The sequence below is a fragment of the Oncorhynchus mykiss genome, chromosome 7 (assembly GCF_057628025.1).
Source record: "Oncorhynchus mykiss isolate SJ-2025 chromosome 7, ASM5762802v1, whole genome shotgun sequence".
NCBI lineage: Eukaryota > Metazoa > Chordata > Actinopteri > Salmoniformes > Salmonidae > Oncorhynchus > Oncorhynchus mykiss.
In genome coordinates, this window is record NC_143028.1 from 996353 (window position 1) to 1021372 (window position 25020).

Genomic DNA, 25020 nt, shown 5'->3' on the forward strand with positions numbered 1-25020 from the left:
GAACAGGGCAACAGGAGCTGGTCCAACTGACTGACTCTGGTAGAACAGGGCAACAGGAGCTGGTCCAACTGACTGTGTCTGGTAGAACAGGGCAACAGGAGCTGGTCCAACTGACTGTCTGGTAGAACAGGGCAACAGGAGCTGGTCCAACTGACTGTGTCTGGTAGAACAGGGCAACAGGAGCTGGTCCAACTGACTGTGTCTGGTAGAACAGGGCAACAGGAGCTGGTCTAACTGACTGAGTCTGGTAGAACAGGGCAACAGGAGCTGGTCCAACTGACTGAGTCTGGTAGAACAGGGCAACAGGAGCTGGTCCAACTGACTGAGTCTGGTAGAACAGGGCAACAGGAGCTGGTCCAACTGACTGAGTCTGGTAGAACAGGGCAACAGGAGCTGGTCCAACTGACTGAGTCTGGTAGAACAGGGCAACAGGAGCTGGTCCAACTGACTGAGTCTGGTAGAACAGGGCAACAGGAGCTGGTCCAACTGACTGTGTCTGGTAGAACAGGGCAACAGGAGTTGGTCCAACTGACTGACTCTGGTAGAACAGGGCAACAGGAGCTGGTCCAACTAACTGTGTCTGGTAGAACAGGGCAACAGGAGTTGGTCCAACTGACTGAGTCTGGTAGAACAGGGCAACAGGAGCTGGTCCAACTGACTGTGTCTGGTAGAACAGGGCAACAGGAGCTGGTCCAACTGACTGTGTCTGGTAGAACAGGGCAACAGGAGCTGGTCCAACTGACTGTGTCTGGTAGAACAGGGCAACAGGAGCTGGTCCAACTGACTGTGTCTGGTAGAACAGGGCAACAGGAGCTGGTCCAACTGACTGTGTCTGGTAGAACAGGGCAACAGGAGCTGGTCCAACTGACTGTGTCTGGTAGAACAGGGCAACAGGAGCTGGTCCAACTGACTGTGTCTGGTAGAACAGGGCAACAGGAGCTGGTCCAACTGACTGTGTCTGGTAGAACAGGGCAACAGGAGCTGGTCCAACTGACTGTGTCTGGTAGAACAGGGCAACAGGAGCTGGTCCAACTGACTGTGTCTGGTAGAACAGGGCAACAGGAGCTGGTCCAACTGACTGTGTCTGGTAGAACAGGGCAACAGGAGCTGGTCCAACTGACTGTGTCTGGTAGAACAGGGCAACAGGAGTTGGTCCAACTGACTGTGTCTGGTAGAACAGGGCAACAGGAGCTGGTCCAACTGACTGTGTCTGGTAGAACAGGGCAACAGGAGCTGGTCCAACTGACTGTCTGGTAGAACAGGGCAACAGGAGCTGGTCCAACTGACTGTGTCTGGTAGAACAGGGCAACAGGAGCTGGTCCAACTGACTGTCTGGTAGAACAGGGCAACAGGAGCTGGTCCAACTGACTGTGTCTGGTAGAACAGGGCAACAGGAGCTGGACCAACTGACTGAGTCTGGTAGAACAGGGCAACAGGAGCTGGTCCAACTGACTGTATTGCTGTTAGTTTATAGGGAGTCCTACCTACAGTCACACAGAGCAGGAATTCCTCAGCCGTGTGTGATAAGGCCCACTCCTGTTTAGAACACCGCTGTCAATGATTTACCACACAGAAGAGGGAGAGAGAGAGGGGGGGGGGGAGAAGAGGGGAGAGAGAGGTAGAGGAGGAAAGGGGATGGGGGAGAGAGAGAGAGAGGGGGGAGCAGAGGGAAGAGGGAGAGAGAGGGGAGAAGAGGGGAGAGAGAGAGGGGAGAAGAGGGGAGAGGGAGGGAGAGAGAGAAAGGGAGAGAGAGGTAGATAGAGGAGGAAAAGGGGTGGGGAGCATGGGGGGAGAGAGAGAGAGAGAGGGGGGAGAAGGAGGGAGAGAGATAGAGGAGGAAAGGGGGGAGAGCAAGAGAGGGGGATAAAAGGGAAGAGGGAGAGAGAGTGTGGGGGGAGGGAGAGAGAGAGCAAGAGAGAGGTGGGAGAAGAGGAGAGAGGTGAACGAGAGAAAGACATGGAGAGGAATGCAAGAGAGGATGACCAGAGCATAGAACCATGGCATCAGCTCAGCCACTGATCTCAAAACAGCCTCTATCTATCTAGCAGTGCTTGGACTGATCTAGACAGGAGCTGTATGACAGTTCACACAGGTGGCTGGTCTAGCGGTAATGCTGCAGCCTCCAACACACAGGTCTACACTGTCTGCATAGGTTTAAATAGGGCCTGCTGCCCTTTGACACCAACTCTCTCTCTGTTCAATGAAGACAGAAAATACATGACATCTACATAAAGGGAGATGATAGGAGCAGCAGAGCCAGATCTGAAGTCCAGAGGTGATGACAGGAGCAGCAGAGCCAGATCTGAAGTCCAGAGGTGATGACAGGAGCAGCAGAGCCAGATCTGAAGTCCAGAGGTGATGACAGGAGCAGCAGAGCCAGATCTGAAGTCCAGAGGTGATGACAGGAGCAGCAGAGCCAGATCTGAAGTCCAGAGGTGATGACAGGAGCAGCAGAGCCAGATCTGAAGTCCAGAGGTGATGACAGGAGCAGCAGAGCCAGGTCTGAAGTCCAGAGGTGATGACAGGAGCAGCAGAGCCAGGTCTGAAGTCCAGAGGTGATGACAGGAGCAGCAGAGCCAGATCTGAAGTCCAGAGGTGATGACAGGAGCAGCAGAGCCAGATCTGAAGTCCAGAGGTGATGACAGGAGCAGCAGAGCCAGATCTGAAGTCCAGAGGTGATGACAGCCTCTGGCGGAGGGAGCCCCTGAATAACCAGGGGGGAGATGCTAACCACAAACCCGCAGTAGCTCCCCACATCCCCTGCTTCCAGACTTCTCCCCGACCCCCAACCCATAGACCCCCAGGGAGAACCAAATCCACAGCACTACAGATAGACTAACATGTTAACTCACAGTGTTAGGGGGACTGTAAACGCTCCACTCCCCTGATCTGACCCGCCTGTTCCTATCCAGCATGGGGGAGGAGGGGTGTGGGGTATGGAGCGTGAGGTAGACCACAGGGAACATGTCCCCCCCCCCCCCCCCCCCTCTTTCACTCAGTCACAATGTTTTTCTCCTCTCAGCACCAAAACCCCAAGGCATGCGTCACTGCTGCGGACTGGTCACACACACACATACTGGTCCCACACACACAGAAAAAGGAACACTCAACGACACACCCTCCCCTCTGAAACCAAAATCATGCGTCATTACCCGGTCCAGTGTGGACAAACAGACACGCCCCTTGCCAGGCCAGATCCACAAGCGGTGACAAAATAGCCCCAAAACGGGTCAAAAACAGGTGAAAACGACAAAAGCCCAGATGGAGATTAGTGTGATCTAAAAGAAGGACAGAAGGGTTTTTCACCACAACACTGTCACTCTGGGCCCCTCCACCTTCACATCAGAAATGGACATCTAGATTCCAGATGAACCCAGGACACGGTGTGTGTGTGTGTGTGTGTGTGTGTGTGTGTGTGTGTGTGAGAGAGACAGTGGACGGGTAGTCTAATTCCAACCTCCATGTCAATGTTGACCTGTGGTGGGTGGGGTGTTACTGTGGGGTGATGAGGGGGCTCCAATGGAAAGCTAGAAAGGTACCTGGGTTGACTTTCTCTTCCCCGTCTGTCTCGTTCCCCTCCTTTCATCTGCACATCTCTCTCATCCTCCTTTCCAGGAGGTCTACTCTACAGTGGAAGAGGATGGCAATAGAAAATCCCCAGTGGTGGGATGAGAGGAGGGGTGGAGTGAAGGAAGGTACAAACCACACCTGGGTTCAAATAGTATTTGAACTACTTTGAGCGGTTCCCTGAGCCTGCCCGGATGGCAGCGTTTGCACTTTTGGGACCATTCCATTGGAAGGCAAGCTCAATCAAGCAGAGTGCAAGTATCTGAAAGATTTCAAGTGCTATTTGAACCCAGGTCTGTCGACAAACAGAGAAGTCCTTCCTCTCTCCCCCCTTTCATTTGCAGGAAAATCATTCTCCAAAAATACCCCTGCTCACCACTTTGAAGGACAGATATGTCATTCTAAATGTGTTTGCCCACAGATAAAGGCATCTTTCAGTAGCCATTGAGTAAGAGTCACCATCAAAAGGTAGGCGCCGTGTTGACTGCGGTGAGCAGAGGTGAAGGGGGCATTATCTGGGCCTGGGTTCCCAGTATAGTCTTACGAGCCGAAGGCTGGAGGCTAAAACAGATCCCAGTATAGTCTTACGAGCCGAAGGCTGGAGGCTAAAACAGATCCCAGTATTGCCCAACGAGCTGAAGGCTGGAGGCTAAAACAGATCCCAGTATTGCCCTACGAGCCGAAGGCTGGAGGCTAAAACAGATCCCAGTATTGCCCTATGAGCTGAAGGCTGGAGGCTAAAACAGATCCCAGTATTGCCCAACGAGCTGAAGGCTATAGGCTAAAACAGATCCCAGTATTGCCCAACGAGCTGAAGGCTATAGGCTAAAACAGATCCCAGTATTGCCCAACGAGCTGAAGGCTATAGGCTAAAACAGATCCCAGTATTGCCCTACGAGCTGAAGGCTATAGGCTAAAACAGATCCCAGTATTGCCCAACGAGCTGAAGGCTATAGGCTAAAACAGATCCCAGTATTGCCCAACGAGCTGAAGGCTATAGGCTAAAACAGATCCCAGTATTGCCCTACGAGCTGAAGGCTGGAGGCTAAAACAGATCCCAGTATTGCCCTACGAGCTGAAGGCTAAAACAGATCCCAGTATTGCCCTACAAGCCGAAGGCTGGAAGCTAAAACAGATCCCAGTATTGCCCAACGAGCTGAAGGCTATAGGCTAAAACAGATCCCAGTATTGCCCTACGAGCTGAAGGCTGGAGGCTAAAACAGATCCCAGTATTGCCCTACGAGCTGAAGGCTAAAACAGATCCCAGTATTGCCCTACAAGCCGAAGGCTGGAAGCTAAAACAGATCCCAGTATTGCCCAACGAGCTGAAGGCTATAGGCTAAAACAGATCCCAGTATTGCCCTACGAGCTGGAGGCTAAAACAGAGCCGACTTAAGAGGGAAGATGAACAGCAAGACACCAGGAGAGACAGACGGACACAAAAGGTACACAGAGAGTCTTCCCAGAGGGGGAAATGCAAACGGAGACACCACCTCCTATAGATAAATACTACACACACATGCCACGGCTCCTCGCCTAGCGCCACCTCCTCCACCCATCTGTCTACTGGTTAGGCCATGAGCCCAAAGGAATGGCTGGCCACGGACGCCACCTCCCTCTCCAGTGTGTGTGTTGCCTTGACACTTCGCAGTGAAATTTTTCCAGACACTTATTTTCAGTTTGGACTTTGGTCCGTGGCGGCCTGTCGGTGCTCAGTGGAATTTGCCGTGGCCGGGAGAAGAAGGGTGTGAGGTGTGTGTACTTTGATCTGAGAGGAGGAAAGGCCACGTTCCCCTGCATGCATTGCCATTCTCTTTATGGGCCATGTCCAGATGAGCATTTCCCCAAAACTCCAGGGAGGTTTACTACAGTAAGGTCCGAGCCCAAGGTAGAGGGCCTCGACGGGGTCAGGAAGGAGGACGAGTACCCACTACCCTCCGTACGGGACAGGAGGGAGGGAGAGTGGACCCTGCCTGCCCCCTGTTTCACACTGCAGAGTTCAGACAAAAATCCATCTCTACATTCCCCAGGACACTTCGAAATGCCAAAACACACACACAGGTCAGGGATGGGGGTCAATGGAGCAGCGGACTGAGAAATTCCACATCCTACCACACAGTCAAACTGAAACACACTAACTAAAACACAGGCTCATCAAACTACCAGGGCACCAAACAAACACACACATCAACTGCATGGATCCCTCTACTACTGTTAACACAAAAGCAATTCAGACAATTTATTTTGAGCATAAATAGGAAGTATTCAAGCTATATTCTTACAATAAAACACTTTTGGACAAACAAATGATCTAAATGTGTGTTTGCATAATCAGCTATATATTTTATAGACTTTTTTTGCTCCTCTTTATCAAGGGGGCCAATCATTTGGGACCTGACTGCACACACACTCTCCGGCGTATTCATCTAGACAGCTACAACTTTCTACTCTCTTCCAGCATGTTTCCTATGAGGCGACAGGACACAAAGTCACCTTTTATTCAGTGGTATTTCCATACACCTGTTACCGTTTAGATTAGAAAGGAAAGCACTTTGTGCATCAGGTCCCTCCATTTGAAGGTGTCAGACGTATTGGGAAAACAATGCACCTATAGTGTATTAAAGTAGTCAAACGTGTAGTATTTGGTCACATATTCCTAGCACACAATGACCACATCATTCTTGTGACTTTACAAACTTGTTCGATGCCTTTGCAGTTTGGGAATAGGAACTGAATGTTGAATAATGTATTGTGTCATTTTGGAGTCACATTTATTGGAAATAAGAATAGAATGTTTCTAAACACTTCAACAGTAATGTTGATTCTACCATGATTGCGCATAATCGTGAATAATGACAGAACGTTAGAGGCAAAATTATACCCTCCAAAAACATGCTAACCTCTTCAAAGGACCAATAACAGGGGAGGGGAGCATTTTGGGGGGGTAAGAGCAAGGACCCAGCCCTCACCAGGCGACCCAGGAGACTACGCACAAGAGGAGCGTAAATCTATATCATCTGGATGACGGGAGTGCACGACGATCGTCTAAGAAAGTTGATTTTCCCGAGCGGACTCATCATAAGTGCAAAGTAGAGCTGTGACGGTCATTGCATTTTGGATGAAGGTTATTGGTCTGCATAATGACCGCGGTCAGCGTTATAATCGTTTGAATAGCAAAATGTTTTAATTATTATTTTAAAGACGCACATTTTCTTCTCTCCTCCACTCCCGCATGTGCTGCAGGAAGTGGGGCGTTGCCTAGGCAACCAAAGCCTTGTTTGCTACAGCAAGGAGCAACAAAGTCTCCTTACGTTGTAAAGAGTCCATGTAACCGTAGAAACAGACTCAACGAATGCCCATCCGTCCCGTCTTCAGTCAGCTATTCCTTCCATAATGTTTTTATAGGTTATGACAGTTAGTTTATTTTCATGATCGTCAGTTACGTGATTATACGGTAACTATGCCGCCCTCGTGCCAAGGTGATGACCGAGGGCGGCAGCAGTAAGAGGTTTATCAGCCCCTTCTCCCCTGAAGAGGCCACCGAGGCTAATATGGAGATACAAGAGCGCATCGTGTCCTCCAAGCCTCTTTACCTGGCTTTAACCCAACGGGAAGTGTACTTGGCCATGATCCAGCCAAACCCAGCACCTCCCACCAACCACCTCATGGCTATAATGCCCCTAGAACAGAACAAACTACATTCACCAGTTGGCTGAGCAAGAACCCAGTCCTCACTGGACGACCCAGGGTGCCATGCAACTGAGCACAATGAGCGCCTTGTGCAAACAAAGCATTTCCTTTAAAGCCTGAACACCCGATTGTCTTTCAGGTCTAGATAAAGGTTCAATTAGAACTTCATTATTAAAATAACGGTCATTTACAAAAGTGTGGACACACTACTCTGTCAGTGATCACTAGATACAACAAGGACAGACAACCATCCAAGTAGGAAACTAGAAGTCATTAATAATCTTTATTATTTTATGGAAGGCCACGCCCAGAGAGAGACACACACAAAATATCGCAGCAGAAACCTGGTTTATTGGCTTACTTACTAAGCTGAGTATTCAAAGGCGGCTCTTGCCAGGCTCTCTTTCCCAATAATATATTCCTCCTAACTATGCATGTTCAGTATGCCTGAGACTGCGACTATGAAACTTACCTGTGTCAGGAAGTTCTCTCTGTAGCTTTGTTCCTCAAACAACTCTGTCTGCAATCGCTCTGCAAAACACACACACCAACGAGAGGAACAGGTGTGTATGTTGTGTTTAATGAGTGTATTTTTGTTTCTCTGCACGTAGAGCCTACCTCTGCTCAGCACTGCCCCATTGTCCCTGTAGTCTTGGAGCTCAGTGTCTTTCCTGGCCAGCAGAGCTCCCAGTTGGCCCACCTGTCTCTGCAGTAACCTGCTCATCAACAGCAGGGGGCGCACAAGCTGACTGCACACCTGATAGAACACACCAATACACATTACACAACCATTAGTTATAGAGCGCGCGCACACACACAAACACACTGGGGCTTGCATAAAAACACACAAACACACAGAAAAGTTCAGTGAAAGTTGAGTATAGAGTTGGTGTTCAGTTAAGTCTATAGATCGTACCAAAGCCACAGGGGCAGGGGTGCAGCGGAATTCCCAGTAGAAAGGCACCCCAGCCAGCTCACTCTTCAACTTCAGGTTGATGTCACCGCCGTGGTGGTTGAGGGAGAACTGAAGCGCCCCCCCGTCCTCCACCCGCCCAGACAGACAGGGGTGAGCCACCTCACACATGTGAGAGAAGAAGGCGTGGACGGGAGCCCGCAATCGCCTGTTCAGCTCCTGTTATGACAGAGAGGACATTTTTTCAAAGGCTGTTGAAATGTACTTTAATTTGTGTGTGTGTGTACATATATGTGTGTGTGTACATATATGTGTGTGTGTGTGTACATATATGTGTGTGTGTGTGTGTGTACATATATGTGTGTGTCCTCCTTGCCTGAGCTCTGTCCTGGATGGCCCTGGTGTCCATCTCCTCCTCCCACACAGAGTGCAGGTCCGTGAGCAGGATGCGGTACGCTGTGTCCCCAAACCAGGTCTTTGCCAGGAGCTGAGACCCACTGATACACACTGGTACCCAGGGACAGTCCAGCAGAACCCCATCAACTGCATCTCTCTCCATGGCAGACTATCACCAGGCCAGCACCAACCACCTAGATAGATGATGTAACATTACTGCCATCTCTCTCCATGGCAGACTATCACCAGGCCAGCACCAACCACCTAGATAGATGATGTAACATTACTCCCATCTCTCTCCATGGCAGACTATCACCAGGCCAGCGCCAACCACCTAGATAGATGATGTAACATTACTGCCATCTCTCTCCATGGCAGACTATCACCAGGCCAGCACCAACCACCTAGATAGATGATGTAACATTACTGCCATCTCTCTCCATGGCAGACTATCACCAGGCCAGCGCCAACCACCTAGATAGATGATGTAACATTACTCCCATCTCTCTCCATGGCAGACTATCACCAGGCCAGCACCAACCACCTAGATAGATGATGTAACATTACTGCCATCTCTCTCCATGGCAGACTATCACCAGGCCAGCACCAACCACCTAGATAGATGATGTAACATTACTGCCATCTCTCTCCATGGCAGACTATCACCAGGCCAGCACCAACCACCTAGAGGGCTGAGGAGCAACCAGGTTGTCATATTTCCCTTGTCTTGTGAATGAACTACAACCATGAAAGGCTGTGGTTATCTAGGATCATGCAAATTGCTGTCTTATAGTACAGGCATCATCTGCTTGTCATCACTTGACAGAAGCACAAGTCATATAATGGTAACGTCTCTGTTCGCTTACTCTTGACACTGGTTGGATGGAGTCAGTGAGTCGCTAAATCAGCCACGTTAAAGTACGAGACTCAGTCTGGACACAGATCTGTTAAAACGTGTTAGACGCTGCTGTCCTAACCGCATAATCACACACCATCTATATGAGCCGACCACTAGCAGCAACTTGAGGTTGTTGGGGATATGTAAGGAGGTTGTTTTCGGGAATACTTGGTATTTCTAGCAAATGCCATTATTTTACAGCGCATATTTCAGAGGTTAGTGAGCAAACTAATGTAATGCAAATGGTAAATAGAAAACGTAGCCAACTCGCTTTATGCAATGTTTATGTTAGCTTGCTTTAGCATGTGACAATATTTAGGAAGTGAATATTCAACAAGCCAATATCAAAGTAACGTTATGCATGCAGTACGCGACAAAAAGTATTTAGCATAATTTTCATTAATTGTGCTTATTCAATTTACGTAAGTGATATGAAATTATTCAGGTTGGGAACAGTTTATTATAAAAAATAAATTCCCGAGAATGAATGCACATACCAAAGTTTGGGAACGGTCCTGCGGTCAAAACATTCCTCTGCTTTCACTGAAACAAAACCCCTCATTAAATTAGTTCCGCTTTAGAGGCCCTGTCCTATTTTATCAATAAAAAAACATTCGTCTTAACTAAATTCTTTGATAAAATAAACATTTGAATTAATACTTAGATAACCCAAGTAAAAGGCAATGAACTTGACAAAATAGGCTGCCAAAAAATATATATTTTTGCTACATCTTCCCATAATAATCTCTGTGGTCTCTGTTGCGCCTGTGATATGGGGAATGCGGTGTCTCCACGATCCTGGGTCTCTCCTTGCCTGGCTTGCTGCCTCTGGTGCTTCTGGTAGGGGAGGAGCTGGGGGTGAGGGGGTCGGAGGTGGAGATGGGGGTAAGGGGGGAGAAGACCAGTCCGCTGCGGAGTGGTGACATGTCGATCTCTGAGAGGAGGGACCACTGTCCAGAGTCTGAGCCAGCTCCGGTGGGGAGATTGTCACTGCTGAGCCAGGAGTGGAGTGTGGTGAGTGGTTCTGTGCTGGAGCTGGCTCCTCCTGATCTCTGGGTGTGCCTGTCAGTGTTGCTGCCACCACTGGTTTGGCCTACATGTAGATCTGGAGGGTTGGACTCACACAGCATGCCACCGAGGAAGGGAGAACTATCTAGGGTCCAGGTTTCCAGGTCTGGAGAAGGTGTGTCAGTGGCCCGTGAGCCGAGGTGCGGCAGGGGGGAGCGCGTCAGAGGGTCGGATGACGGCGGGATGGACAGGGGGGAGATTAACTGAGAGCAGAGAGTCGGGCTGGTTCTCTGGGCAGCAGGCAGACCTCCAGATCTCCAGTCCAGGCCTCCCCCACCCCCTCCTATGGGTGTCGGCACAGTGGCAATGTTCTCGGTCCAGGCCCCCAGCAGCCGTGGTGGGGCCAGGTCGATCAGTGTAGGGGACCTGAAGGCAGTGCTGCTGCATGGGGCATCTTCTTCCCTCCTCTGCCCTCCGGAACCAAGAGAGCCAAGCCCAGCAAAATTCAGCTTCCACCGACTTCCAATGCTGCCCATTCCAGCAGCCTCTCTCTGGGTCTGGGTCCACCCCGACTCCCTCACTCCTCCAGCGGCACCACTACCAGTCCTCCCCTGGTCTCGGTCACTCTTCCCCCTGGACGGGCTCTCCTGGTAAGGCTGGTAGCTGGGGTTAGCTGGCTGACACTCCTCCTGCTGGTAGCTGGGGTTAGCTGGCTGACACTCCTCCTGCTGGTAGCGGAGGTTAGCTGGATGACACTCCTCCTGCTGGTAGCTGGGGTTAGCTGGATGACACTCCTCCTGCTGGTAGCTGGGGCTAGCTGGCTGACATTCCTCCAGCTGCCCATGCCTGCTCTGTTGGCGCGAGTGCACCAGGGTGGCATGGAGGGCCACCTCGGGGGTCAGCGTCAGAGAGGAGAGCGTCTTGAGGAGGGAGGACGATACTGTAGCATGCACCTCCTTTTTCTTCCCGACCTCCTCCTCCTCTCCGTCTTCCTCCTCTCCTTCCTCCTCCTCTCCTTCCTCCTCCTCTCCTTCCTCCTCCAGGGTAGTAAGAACACAGAGGGAGGTCAGGTGGATGGGAACGGCCACATTGGTGGGTTTAGGGATGTGTCTGGTACTGGGCTGAGCGGAGGTGGAGGCTGAGGCTGAGGCTGAGGTGGAAGCTGGGGTGGCGGGACCCTCAGGCAGGACCAGGGTGATGTGTCTGGGGGAAGAGCTGGCCCTGGACTGGACAAGGTGGTCCATGGAGCTGGAGGCCACACTGCTAGGGGGAGATGCCTTATGGGCCACGGCTGATGTAGGTGGGGTGGCTACTGTTGGCGGTGTGGAATATTGATCAGATGGAGGTGGAGAGAATGGGGCTGACTGGGCAACCTGGGTGGAGGCCATACATGTGGACAGGCCAGATTCTGCAGCCAGGATCTTTCTGGGAGATGGAGGCTTGCTCATTTCAGACACTTCGTTCTCGTTGACTAAGGGTATTTTCTCCTGTAAGGAAACAGCAGAAGAAATTACACATGAAAGATACTCTCTCTGTGTGTGTGTGTGTGTGTGTGTGTGTATAAACACAGATCAGCAGTACCTGTTGCATGGCAAGGCGCTTTAAAAGTGGCACAGGGGGAGTCACACCTGCAACATAAAAACAGTGACATCAAAATCAGCACTGCCATGGATATTAATATTAACCAGAGAAATCCATATGCAACATCCTATCTGTCTTTTTGCCATTGCCAAGTTTAGCCATGTATGTGTGTGTTTGTGTCCGTGAGTGTGTGTCCATGAGTGAAAGGTTGCCCAACCCAATGGCCCCGTGGGCAACATGTTGTCTCTCTGTTGTTTCGCCGCCTCTGAACAGCCTCCAAAATTGAGCAGCTTGGAGACCATCGTTGCCTTTTTCCTCCACTTAGAGAGAACCTGCAAACACACACCAGACAAAACCCTCTCAGATATACTGCTTTACAGGACACAACACTGCCCTACAGCCCAACCAAGAGGGTCATTGACATAGAATTGAATATACACACAGGGTTAGTGTAAATAAAGCATTTACAGAGAACATACACTACGATTGTGGCCAATTCAGGAAATTAATAGAGAAATCTGTATAGGACTTCCTGAATGAACTGAGTTGATAGAAAGAGAGAGAGAGAGAGTTGAGTTACAGACAGACAGACCTTGAACCTCTTGTTCATCCTCCAGGGGGTACCGGTTCTAATCCCTTTCTTCATCACCAGTTTCTCCAGGTACTGCAGGGAGTCCTCGGACGACTCAAACGCCTCCATCTCCTCATGCATCTGCAGTAGCCTGGGCATCATGGGGGTAATAACTTAACATTAGGGATCCGTTCCAAATAGTACCCTATTCCCTTTATAGCGCACTACTTTTGACCAGGGCTCTGGTTCCTTTACACCCCACAGGGCTCTGGTTCCTTTACATCCCACAGGGCTCTGTTTCCTTTACATCCCACAGGGCTCTGGTTCCTTTACATCCCACAGGGCTCTGTTTCCTTTACATCCCACAGGGCTATGTTTCCTTTACATCCCACAGGGCTCTGGTTCCTTTACATCCCACAGGGCTCTGTTTCCTTTACATCCCACAGGGCTCTGTTTCCTTTACATCTCACAGGGCTCTGTTTCCTTTACATCTCACAGGGCTCGGGTTCCTTTACATCCCACAGGGCTCTGGTCCCTTTACATCTCACAGGGCTCTGGTTCCTTTACATCCCACAGGGCTCTGGTTCCTTTACATCCCACAGGGCTCTGTTTCCTTTACATCCCACAGGGCTCTGGTTCCTTTACATCCCACAGGGCTCTGGTCAAAAGGAATGCACTATATAGTGTCAAGAAAAAGTATGTGAACCCTTTGGAAATAACTGGATTTCTGCATAAATTGGTCATAAAATGTATTCTGATCTCCATCTTTCCGTCACAACAATAGACAAACCGGTATGCTTAAACTAATAACACACAAACAATTATACGTTTTCATGTCTTTATTGAACACACTGTGCAAACAATCCCAATGGAAAAAGTATGTGAACCCTTGGATTTAATAACTGGCAGAAATAACCTCAACCAAATGTTTTCTGTAGTTGTGGATCAGACCTGCACAACAGTCAGGAGAAACTTTGGACCATTCCTCTTTACAAAACTGTTTCAGTTCAGCAATATTCTTGGGATGTCTGGTGTGAACTGCTCTCGAGGTCATGCCACAGAATCTCAATTGGTTTGAGGTCAGGACCGACTGGGCCTCTCCAGAAGGCGTATTTTCTTCTGTTGAAGCCAGTCTTGTTGATTTACTTCTGTGTTTTGGGTCGTTGTCCTGTTGCATCACCAACTTCTGTTGAGCTTCTATTTGGAGGACAGACATTATCCTGAAAAATGTGTTGATAAACGTGGGAATTCATTTTTCCATCAATGATAGTAAGCTGTCCAGGCCCTGAGACAGCAAAGCAGCCCAAACCACGATGCTCCCTCCACCATACTTTACAGTTGGGATGAGGTTTTGATGTTGGTGTGCTTTGCCTTTTTTTCTCCACACATAGTGTTGTGTGTTCCTTCCAAACAACTCAACTTTAGTTTAATCTGTCCACATAATATTTTGCCAGTAGCGCTGTGGAACATCAAGGTGCACATTTGCAAACTTCAGACGTGCAGCAATGTTTTTATTGGACAGCAATGGCTTTTTAAATTTGTTTAAATTAATGTTTATTTAACCTTTATTTAACTTGGCAAGTCAGTTAAGAACAAATTATTATTTACAATGACGGCCTACCAAAGGCCTCCTGCAGGGATGGGGGCCTGAGATAAAAATGTTTAAAACAAAACACATATCACAACAAGAGAGACTACATAAAGAGAGACCTAAGATAACAACATAGCAAGGCAGCAACACATGATAACACAGCATGGTAGCAACACAACATAACATGGTATCAACAAAACAAGATAGCAGCACAAAACATGGTACAAACATTATTGGGCACAGACAACAGCACAGAGGGCAAAAAGGTAGAGACAACACCATGCAAAGCAGCCACAACTGTCAGTAAGAGTGTCCATGATTGAGTCTTTGAATGAAGAGATTGAGATAAAACTGTCCAGTTTGAGTGTTTTTTTGCATCTCGTTCCAGTCACTAGCTGCAGCAAACTGAAAAGAGGAGCAACCCAGGGATGTGTGTGCTTTGGGGACCTTTAACAGAATATGACTGGCAGAACAGGTGTTGTATGTGGAGGATGAGGGCTGCAGTAGATATCTCAGATAGGGGGGAGTGAGGCCTAAGAGGGTTTTATAAATAAGCATCAACCAGTGGGTCTTGAGACGGGTATACAGAGATTACCAGTTCACAGAGGAGTATAGAGTGCAGTGATGTGTCCTATAAGGAGCATTGGTGGCAAATCTGATGGCTGAATGGTAAAGAACATCTAGCCACTCAAGAGCACTCTTACCTGCCCATCTATAAATGAAGTCTCCGTAATCTTTTTTAATTTATTTTTAACCTTTATTTAACGAAGCAAATCAGTTAAGAACAAATTCTTATTTTCAATGAAGGCCTAGGAACAGTGGGTTAACTGCCTTGTTCAGGGGCAGAACGACAGATTTTTACCTTGTCAGCTCGGCGATTCGATCTTGCAACCTTTCAGTTACTAGTTCAACCCAGGTAGCCTAGCATGGGTAGGATGGTCATCTGAATCATGGTTAGTTTGGCAGCTGGGGTGAAAGAGGAGCGATTACGATAGAGGAAACCAAGTCTAGATTTAACTTTAGCCTTCAGCTTTGATATGTGCTGAGAGAAGGACAGTGCACAGTCTAGCCATACTCCCAAGTACTTCTATGAGGTGACTATGAGGTGACTACCTCAAGCTCAAAGCCCTCAGAGGTAGTATTCACACCTTACCAAACCACATGATCTTTATTTTGGAGGTGTTCAGAACAAGGTTAAGGGTAGAGAAAGCTTGTTAGACACTAAGAAAGCTTTGTTGTAGAGCATTTCACACAAAATCCGGGCAGGGGCCAGCTGAGTATAAATGGATGAGAGCTTCCTAATAAATTGAGAAGAGTGTGGGGCCTAGGATTGAGCCTTGGGGTACTCCCTTGGTGACAGGCAGCAGATTTCCTGACTTTATATAGACTGCACTCTTTGAGAGAGGTAGTTAGCAAACCAGCCCAAAGACCGTCAGCTTCTTTCGTAGTGTCCTCCCATGCACACCATTCTTTTTTTTACCCCCTTTTTCTCCCCAATTTCGTGGTATCCAATTGTTACTGTCTTGTCTCATCGTTACAACTCCCGTACGGGCTCGGGAGAGACGAAGGTCGAGAGCCATGCGTCCTCCGAAACACAACCCAACCAAGCCGCACTTGCTTCTTAACGCAGCGCGCATCCAACCCAGAAGCCAGCCGCACCAATGTGTCGGAGGAAACACCGTACACCTAGCGACCTGGTCAGCATGTTCCAGAGATTTCTGTAAGTCTTTAGCTGATACTCTAGGATTCTTCTTAACCTCATTGAGCATTCTGCGCTGTACTCTTGCAGTCATCTTTGCACGACGGCCACTCCTAGGGAGAGTAGCAACAGTGCTGAACTTTCTCCATTTATAGACAATTTGTCTTACCGTGGACTGATGAACATCAAGGCTTTTAGAGATACATTTGTAACCCTTTCCATCTTTATGTAAGTTAACTATTCTTAGGTCTTCTGAGGTCTCTTTTGTTTGAGACATGGTTCACATCAGGCAATGCTTCTTGTGAATAGCAAACTCAAATGTTGTGAGTGTTTTTTATAGGGCAAGGCTGCTCTAACCCACATTTCCAATCTCATTGATTGGACATCAGGTTAGCTGACTCCTGACTCCAATTAGCTTTTGGAGAAGTCATTAGCCTGGGGGTTCACATACTTTTTCCAACCTATACTGTGAATGTTAAAATTATGTTTTCAGTATAGACAACAACAAAACAATAATGTGTGTGTTATTAGTTTAAGCACACTATGTTTGTCTATTGTTGTGACTTAGATGAAGATCAGATCAAATTTGATGACCAATTTATGCAGAAATCCAGGTAACTACAAAGGATTCACATACTTTTTATTGTCACTGTAGGGAATCAGTTGGGACGTTTGCTACCTACATCCTTCCTGTTCTTTCTAACACTAAATTGACCACTTAGCAATATCAGATCCTTTTATATTATGGTTATTTAACATTATGTTCCACTTACCTTGGATATAATTAATTCACTAAGGCAGTTTGGACAGTAGACATTTGTTTTGTTAGTGTAGCTACTATGCATCATTTTCAGAAAATGGGCTGAAAACAGTATACACTTTGACCTTTGAACCCAGAATGAGATTCCATAATAAACCGTACCTGCCCCTCTTCTCCATACATTCCAGGATGATGGGGGATATTGTGCTGTTTGAGGGGTAAGTCGTCCTGTTGTCTGGGTTGGTGGTCTCTCTGTACATCAGCGCTGCGATAAAGTCTGAATAAGGTACTGGCTTAGGAGTGACCACATTACTGTAGACACAGGGAGCGATATGTTACATGGGAGAATATCGGTCTGTCAAATCTAGGGGGAAAAAACTCACACAAAAGGGTCACAGTTTTAGAATGTCAATGGTTAAGAATTCATGTACAGTATTTGAGTGTCCGTGTCTCACTAGTGATGGTCTTTGCGGTCGTCTGGTGGTGGACAGCGGAGGAAGAGCGAGCGCTCCACTAGGCTCTCCATGTTTCTATTTGGGTGCTTCAACTAGGGAGTAAATAATAGATAGGCAAGATCAATTCTTCCTCCACATCTACACAAACACTGATGTGTCTCCCTTCTAACCTGGTGGGAGTATCCGTAACCCAAGGATCCATACGCAATCACCATCTCCATCTCCAGCTTACAGATGATCTGGAAAACAGGTTGGCTTTTATTGCGTGTGTCAATGCAGGAATCCACTGTCCAAAACTCCCATTGAACATGATATAACTGTCCCACACGTGGACCATGGTGTCTGATTCATATTCTGTACCTGGCGCTTGAGCCTCAGCTCCAGCAGGTGGTTCATTTGTGATTTCTGATTAGAGAACAGGACAGAGGACAAGACAGTTGATATCTGGTCCTGCAAGCCAGCCTTCTAGCAGCAGGTGGTTGACAATACTTGTACCATCGACTGGAAGCTAAAATAGAAAGAACCCATTGGTTCTTTAGTGGAGGACATCCACACGTGTTGAGCCCTGGACAGCTTTGTACACTCACTCTTATGATCATCATTTTATTATTATCCCATTTAAACATGGCATGGTGAGCATGAAGCATGGCGGTGGGTTCGTCCCCATCGCTCCTGTCCGTGTCACTCACACTGACGATGTCCAGCAGTTTGACAAAGGTCTTTCCTATGAGCTTGGGAACGCCCGTGTCCTGCTCAAAGAAGATGAGCTCCACCACCAGACGGTGTGACTCACAGACACCCAGCGTGTTATCAGTGCTCTTAGGAATCTGAAACATCCAAATGAGTCATTGATTGATTGTGTTAAAGTATTGGATAGAGGAAAAACCTGTCCTGTTAGATACAGAAAATAATATTCTTACAACTTTCTCGATACAGTATTGCAATAGCTGGCCCCATACTGTACATGCAGTGTAGCCAACTCTTTTGTCATGACCAATACATGAATCCAGACAGAGAGAAGTTGGCTAGAGCATCAACTAATATACCTACTTACCTGTATGGAGAAATACTTCCACTCGTTGAAGCAGAGGGGGAACTTGGAGCGCTCAGCCTTGGAGTCCTTGTAGGGCTGGACCATAGTACACTTCACCTTCTCCCCAATACTCGCCCTCAGGAAGCCCTGGGTGCCTTTCTTTATGGAAGCTGGGAACACAACGCTCACGAAAACACTCATTTTACTAGTCATTTAGCAGACACTTATCCAGGGCCACTTACGATGGCATAACTTAACTACCCCAGTTAGCACACTGACACACACACAAAGCTTTGGCATGCATTGATCTTAAGATGGCTAGGTGACCTAACTTAACTACCTTAGTTAGCACACTGACACACACACAAAGCTTTGGCATGGTGAATAGGGTCTAATGATTTCACTGTTAGGGGTCACTGAGAAGGATACCGTTTTTATTGAAATCCCTGCAGTTTTTCAGATGGACTGTTAGACATCCTTTCTGTAAACAAAATATACTATTTTAAACACTACAGTCCTTTAATGTAATAATAATATGCATGTCAGGTGTAAAATCTATATTCCAGTTAACTAAGCATAATAATGTGAATTGACAATAGGAGAATGCAAATTCACTAGAGGGCCTCGTGGAATTAGTAGTGGTGGTGGGGGAAGCTGCTCCTCCTCCTCTTCCTCATCGTCATCAGGAACAGGCTCGGCTCTTGATACTCTTCTCAACAGCTGTGAAAATGAACCAGGTAGCAACCCAGCCCTCTAGTGTTATGCCCGTGACAACTGATGATTCAATGTGCATCTATTAAACTGAGAAAAATACTGTAGGCGTATTTCTAGGGTAAATATGCCTGCCTGTTGTTACAATTATATTTACATTCCCAATGAGATTGACTGATTTTCCATCCGTTGGTGGCCCTTCGGTCGTCGTTGCCACTGGATCAGTCATGATACACCTCGGCGACTAGTATTTTCTGAGAAAGTTTGTAAATAGGAAGCAAATGTGCCACTGGAAAACGATTTCAAAATAGGGATAGAACTTGCGCTGTTGTCATGGCAACATAGGTCCAACAAAAACAAGCGAGACCTTGTTCTATCCGGCGAGCGTTCGTAAATTCACTCTGGAGTGCCAGAGAGCACCCAGTCAGTGTGCCCAGAGCTTTGTCAGATTGTCCGTTCGTAAAATCAGAGTTTCGCTCTCGGAGCGTTTAGAGCGCACACTGGACGCTCTGGTCGAGGAGTGGGGGCGATCCGAGTGTTCTGACCTCACAACGGCTGTCAAGCACCCAAGCTAACTGGCTAAAGTTAGCTAGCTACTTCCAGACAAAAATGAGAGTTCACATCACTGACCATTTCTCACCCTAGCAGAGATGGTTAGGCTGTTTTCATGTTATCCAGAGCGTTGGTGACTGCAACTGTGCTGCTGGCAACAATTTAATTACGCATTTTTGCCGACGTTTACTGACACTGGCCATATACGGGTGTTGAGCGTTCGTAAATTCATAATTCTCTGGCACACTCAGACGAGAGTGCTCTGAAATCGGAGTATTTAGCCTAAGGGAATTTACGAACGCACCCCATGTTCAGCAGTGTAAGCGCTCCAAGCATTTTACAACTTGGTCGCCCCCTAGTGAAATATTTATGTACTGTTTAAAATACAAAACATGCATTTATGATGATTGTACAAAACATTAGGAACACCTGCTCTTTCCACGACAGACTGACCAGGTGAATTATATTATCCCTTATTGATGTCACCTGTTATATCCACTTCAATCCATATATGAACTGGAGGAGCCAGGTTAAGGTTTTTTACACATGGATTGTGTGCCATTCAGAGGGGGAATGGGCAAGACAAAAATATTTAAGTGCCTTTGAACGGGGTATGGTAGTAGGTGCCAGGCGCATCGGTTTGTGTCAAGAACTGCAATGCTGCTGGGTTTTTCATGCTCAACAGTTTCCCGTGTGTATCAAGAATGGTTCATCAGCCAAAGGACATCCAGCCAACTTGACAACTGTGGGAAGCGTTGGAGTCAACATGGGCCAGCAACCCTGTGAAATGCTTTCGGCACCTTGTAGAGTCCATGCCCCACCGAATTGAGGCTGTTCTGAGGGCAAAATAGGGCACTCCAAATTAGGAAGGTGTTCCTAATGTTTTGTACACAGTATCCTATTTTCACAGCTACAAATCAGCCATACATATGAATGACATTTTTGACAAGACTTTAATGATTACTTTCCACTTGTGTATACAAAGCAGTTTGTCTGTACAGAATGGACCAGGGAAACATTTAAAACAATCACTTACAATTTAGTACCTGGAAAGTGCAAAAAGTACAATTAAAATCCACTAAAATAAAAATCATGCTGTACATTATACACCAGTATTTATAAATCAGATATACACACACACATCCATTTTGGTGACAGTCACAGAGCAAGCAGCTAAGGTAAGACACCAATATATTTCAGATTTTTAGTCAACTTTGTTTACAGTTCTAGATTCTTGGTTCCTATTGGATGTTAAGTTTGTGGAATGCTGCTATCCATGGGTTATCATGGAGGGAAGGGTAAAACAAAGAATTGTACACACAAACCGGATAATTGTCTGTATGATGCAACGTGGATAAAAAGGCACTGTTTCAGTGGTGGGGTCGGAAGAGAGTCCTAAAACAAGATAGTGGTGTCGTCTGCCTGACAAACTAAGATTGACAAAAATAGAAACATTTATTAAATACGTCCTTTGGAAAAAATGAGTAACACATCCTGATGAGAATGGAAACTGTTTAAAGGAGTATGCCTTCGAGACACATCAGCATAAACATATTGAAACGGCCTCTTGGTTAAAAAAGGGCACACGTTGGTCTGTGATTGTATTCTCCGGACAGATTGCGGAGAGACTTAAAAGAGAAGACCAAAAACAACCACACTGCACATAGAAGTCTGATCCCTAATCTATAACCACCATAGAATCAGAATGAATGATTCTAAGTCCATGATAGATAAGAACCAGAATCACTGAATTGTTACCAAGAAGGCAAATGATATGACAAGGAAATAAGGAATTTGGCATTTTAAGAAACTGTCATCATGAACATACACACTCACATTATGCAACAGATGACCTACCCCGACCAAACTGTCCTTTTGATTTGACAGGAGCATAACAACCATAAGGATTCAATGGGGGTGAAATCATTCATAATCTCAAACATTGACATAAAAACACACATGAAATCTCAAAAAGCCACATTAGGCCCGGTTCACAGACACGTTTAGTGACGTTACTGCATTTATGGAACTCCAGAGGACCTTAACTAGCTGACATGGCTCCCAACTAAGAGACAATTATGGAAGGAGGAGGAACACTGAGGTGATTCTGACTGTTGGAAGATGACAGCCGTTTGGGATGTCCCTTGGCAGAATTAAGTTTAATCTCCCAATCGCGTCGTCCCGGTCAGAAAAACCAGGAAGACTGGAGATTTATTTTTAGTTCAGCCTTGACAAGAGGCTGGAATGTACCAATGCACAGTCAGCAGAGCAGAGGAAGGAACTGTATTGCTGTAACACTGACATCTCAAAAGCCCTTAGAAAGTCTCCCCTCCCATTCTGAAAGGTGGATCGATCCACCGTCTTCAGTTTTTCGCAGCATAAATCTTTGTTGAACAACTGAAGCACCACTTAAAAACATACAAATAATGTAGTGTGAATTTCAATAGCCTACGGGGAAAAAAGCTCATTTTCATTCATAAATAAACATTGATTCAAGTAACATAAAAACATTCTAGGATGGATCTAGAGCTAAACATTGCACACTAAGCCAGGTTCAGTATGGTTCGTCCCTCCGAAGCATGCGGTCTAACACAAGTGTGAGAAGCTTGCCGTGTGTGTAAGAGTGTAGTGTTTGAGGGGAGCGAGTCCTTTGGGCACGGTATGGGGTAGCTATTTATTCTACAACACTAGGCTTCTCTCTTCTTCTGTAGTGTCAAACTAGCGGACTTTGGGTGCGTTCCAGGTCGTCTTTATTGCCGATTATCAGATTTCACAACGCCTGGAGAAGTGTTCAGCGTCTCAGAAACCACATTAAATGTCATATAGACATCTACTGAGATTGCAATAGAGATGACATGGAACGCAGTCACAGGCTTCTCCAATAGGGAGGAGTCTATGCAAGTGTACATTAGCAAACAAGTGTGTGTGTGTCAGGCTTAGTACGAGTGTTGGATACCTTAGGGCCCCGTCCTCTATACTAAATGAGGAGTGGGCCAGAAATGCCACGCTAAACACAACCTAACCACAGACCTTATACACATGCACGCATCTGTAAAAAACAACTACAATTATCAGTAACATCAAACAAAAAAACTAAACCAAAAACATTGTATTGTGACTGAACATAGCCCCTTACTGCTGCATAGGAGCCCTGAGGCATCGGTCACAGCCTAGTCAGACTGGAAGGCAAAACCAAGTCAACAAAAGCCCACGGGAGAAAACAACCAGCGAGAGACAACACACAGAAACACAAAAGAGCGTACATACACACACACACTGCTCAGTGGTCTCGGGTTCAGGGCTCGGAGAAGTGGGTCATCTTGATGACCAGAGAAATATAAAATATAATTCCCATTGAAGTCAGTGTGATGTGATGGGTGGACCGTCAACCAGGTTAAGTGTTCCCATTGGAGTAATTACATTTCTACGTTGGGGATCCCCTTCATTCCTTGGGCCTGAGAGGAGGAGGGGTCAGAGGTCAGCTCAGATTGCTGTAGTGTGTGTCTGCATAGAGGGTCTCTGTAGTAGTGGGAGCCACTGGCCTGACCGTGCTAGTGATGATGGAGGAAGATGAAGAGTAATGGCCATGTGCGTCATTGAAGGGGAGGGGGGGTGAGGGGATGTATGCACCTACAGTTGGATCCGAAACTCGGCGCCGGCGCCGGTTGGTCCGTCCTGACCTGCCCTACTCATCCGCCTAACCTTTACACACAGTTAAAACACACACACACACACCCCCCCGTCTTCCACTCGTGGGTCAGTCTGTCCTTCCCAAGTCAGAGAGAGGAACAAAAAAGGAGTAAGATTCTCCCAAAACAGTCATCAGTCAATCAAAACGAGGGGTGGTTCAAATCTGATTGGGTAGACTGTGATGATTGGCAGGGCTTGCGGGCCAATCAGGCAGGCAGCAGGGTGAGGGGGTGTGGTGGTAGTGGGAGGGGTGGAAGGGGTGGTTGTGGGGGTCAGTTCTGGTTGCCGGCTGGTTGGTACTCTGTCTCTCCAGAGGAGATCTGGGTCAGGCGCTTGCTGGAACCCCACAGCTTACGAGTGATCTGGCCTGAACGCATCTGAGAAGAGTGGAGGAAAGGAGGAGGAAGTGAGGAAGAGGAGAGAGATGAGGAGGAAAGTGTGAAGTCAAAAGAAACAAACAAAAAGCAGGATATGATTTATGAGTGATCGGTTAGTTCAGAAATGTTGGAATGATGTAGTGCCAGTTCAAAACCAAAGCGGTGAGAGAAGTTGGGAGGGGATCAAATTATCAATTGATTCGAGGGTGATTCCCTGTGTCCCTCCCTATCCCATCATTACAGCCCCAGAGTTAACCTTACTTTCATGTCTACCAGTAGGGAGGAAGAAATCAGGGTTAAACCATTTTCACTTGAAGAGCAGGAAGACAATAAGGGTTAAACCATTTTCACTTGAGGAGCAGGTGGGAATAAATGACAGCCTAGTGCATCTTATTATAGCGTAGCTTATTACTAATATAGTTTATATGGCTTGAATTTGCAGAGGTGTTCATCCAAGGCAATTCACAGCATGTCACAAATACATATTAAATCAGTCAATAATAATAATAATGACACTTCCGGTAAACAATATTGGACAACACCATCCCAAGGCCCAAAAATAAGTCATTCCTCGGTTAGAATGAGGTAAACGGAAGCCCATGTTTTCATTTCACAGTAATATTCCAGGAGAGGGTGTGTTGTATTCATTCAGAGGGGTTTATGGAATGTCTCAAGTGTTACTGTGTGTGTGTGTGGTCACCAATCCTTGCAGGGCAAGAATGGGCCAGGGTCCTGCTTCGCCCCAGAAACAGGGTCATGTTCATTAGGGCACGCAACAGAAAATGATTTGAAGTCTTACAACAGAAAACGGGGGGGGGAAAGTCCAGGTAGCTCCTCCGCTGTTTGTCAGTTTTCTTCCATTTGGTGCCTAATGAACACACCCGAGGTGTATGTGGCTAAGGAAGGACAGGTCATTTAGGACAAACTATTAGCACTACAACAGAGAGAGAATGGTATGCGGTGGTAGTTTGTAGGGTGAGTTTATGAAGTTCCCTCTGAGGTAAATACATTTTTTTTTTATTGAATTGAGGGGGATGTTCTGCTCAGGGGGTCAGGGGTCAGGGCCCTGGGGGTTAAACATTAACTTGTCCCGGAGGCTCAGCCTGCGGGCGGGCGAGCGCACCCTCAGCGGGGCGAGCAGTGGCATTGCCATGAGGGGTGAGCCCTCCAGGCTCTGGGCGATGTAGTTTCTGAATGAGCTCTTTACCTCGGCCGGCTTGCCCACGCCCACAATGATCAGCTTGCCGTCCTGCAGGCCCACCAGCACGTGGCTCTGCTCCTTGGTGACAGACACGCAGCGTACGGGCACGCGCATTGCCATGGGGGTGGCGCACAGGGACAGGCTGCCCGGAGGAGAGAGGAGGGGAGGGGACAGAGACAGAGTGAAGGGTTGGGTTAGACAGATATATATCAGGGATTTTTCTATATTAATAATAATAATAAATGTATGTATGCATATATGATTTTGTTTTGGGGGTGAAAACGTTTTCAGTGTAAACGACTAAAACCAGATATAAAGTATGTAGAA

The 25020-nt window shown here is 47.2% G+C and overlaps 3 protein-coding genes across 11 annotated transcripts in view; all 3 read right to left on the reverse strand.

Moving 5' to 3' along the window:
- Positions 1–11959, reverse strand: part of nhej1 (nonhomologous end-joining factor 1) — a 24354-nt gene extending 12395 nt beyond the window's left edge. Inside the window, exons 1-5 of one of the 3 annotated variants that reach the window (XR_016496997.1) lie at positions 9962–11329; positions 8547–8760; positions 8174–8389; positions 7876–8014; positions 7730–7788 (exon numbers count right to left, since the gene is read on the reverse strand). Coding sequence is in view for 2 of the 3 variants with exons in the window: in XM_090239648.1 (XP_090095774.1) it covers positions 7730–7788; positions 7876–8014; positions 8174–8389; positions 8547–8729 (597 nt within the window). In the remaining variant the exon portion in view is untranslated. Of the gene's footprint in view, positions 1–7729; positions 7789–7875; positions 8015–8173; positions 8390–8546; positions 8849–9961 lie in introns of those variants that run through there. The other 2 variants (XM_090239648.1, XM_090239649.1) reach the window with 2 other exon arrangements.
- On the reverse strand, positions 10163–19684 carry LOC110497028 (uncharacterized). Its single transcript, XM_090239620.1, has 13 exons — positions 19031–19684; positions 18778–18882; positions 18592–18643; positions 18184–18332; positions 17819–17956; positions 17490–17534; positions 17300–17368; positions 17130–17221; positions 16837–16986; positions 12646–12775; positions 12271–12385; positions 12054–12100; positions 10163–11959 (listed from the first exon to the last, which is right to left on the reverse strand). The coding sequence occupies exons 1-13, from the start codon at positions 19100–19102 to the stop codon at positions 10190–10192; spliced, it is 2934 nt and encodes a 977-aa protein (XP_090095746.1). The 5' UTR covers positions 19103–19684; the 3' UTR covers positions 10163–10189.
- A 675-nt stretch (positions 19685–20359) lies between these two features.
- LOC110495553 (neurobeachin-like protein 1) overlaps positions 20360–25020 on the reverse strand; it is a 67770-nt gene continuing 63109 nt past the window's right edge. For 5 of the 7 annotated variants that reach the window (XM_090239612.1, XM_090239616.1, XM_090239615.1 and 2 more), the window contains one exon: positions 24494–24835. In XM_090239612.1, the coding sequence (XP_090095738.1) occupies positions 24544–24835 (292 nt within the window). In that variant the 3' untranslated portion in view covers positions 24494–24543. Of the gene's footprint in view, positions 23493–24493; positions 24836–25020 lie in introns of those variants that run through there. The other 2 variants (XM_090239613.1, XM_090239618.1) reach the window with 1 other exon arrangement.

Coding starts and splice junctions, on each gene's coding strand:
- LOC110497028 (XM_090239620.1), bottom strand. CDS start 19,102: ATGACTGATCCAGTGGCAACGACGACCGAAGGGCCACCAACGGATGGA. Junction 17,957..18,183: donor GGAAGTATTTCTCCATACAG/GTAAGTAGGTAT, acceptor TGGATGTTTCAG/ATTCCTAAGAGCACTGATAA. Junction 17,369..17,489: donor AGCTGAGGCTCAAGCGCCAG/GTACAGAATATG, acceptor CCTGTTTTCCAG/ATCATCTGTAAGCTGGAGAT.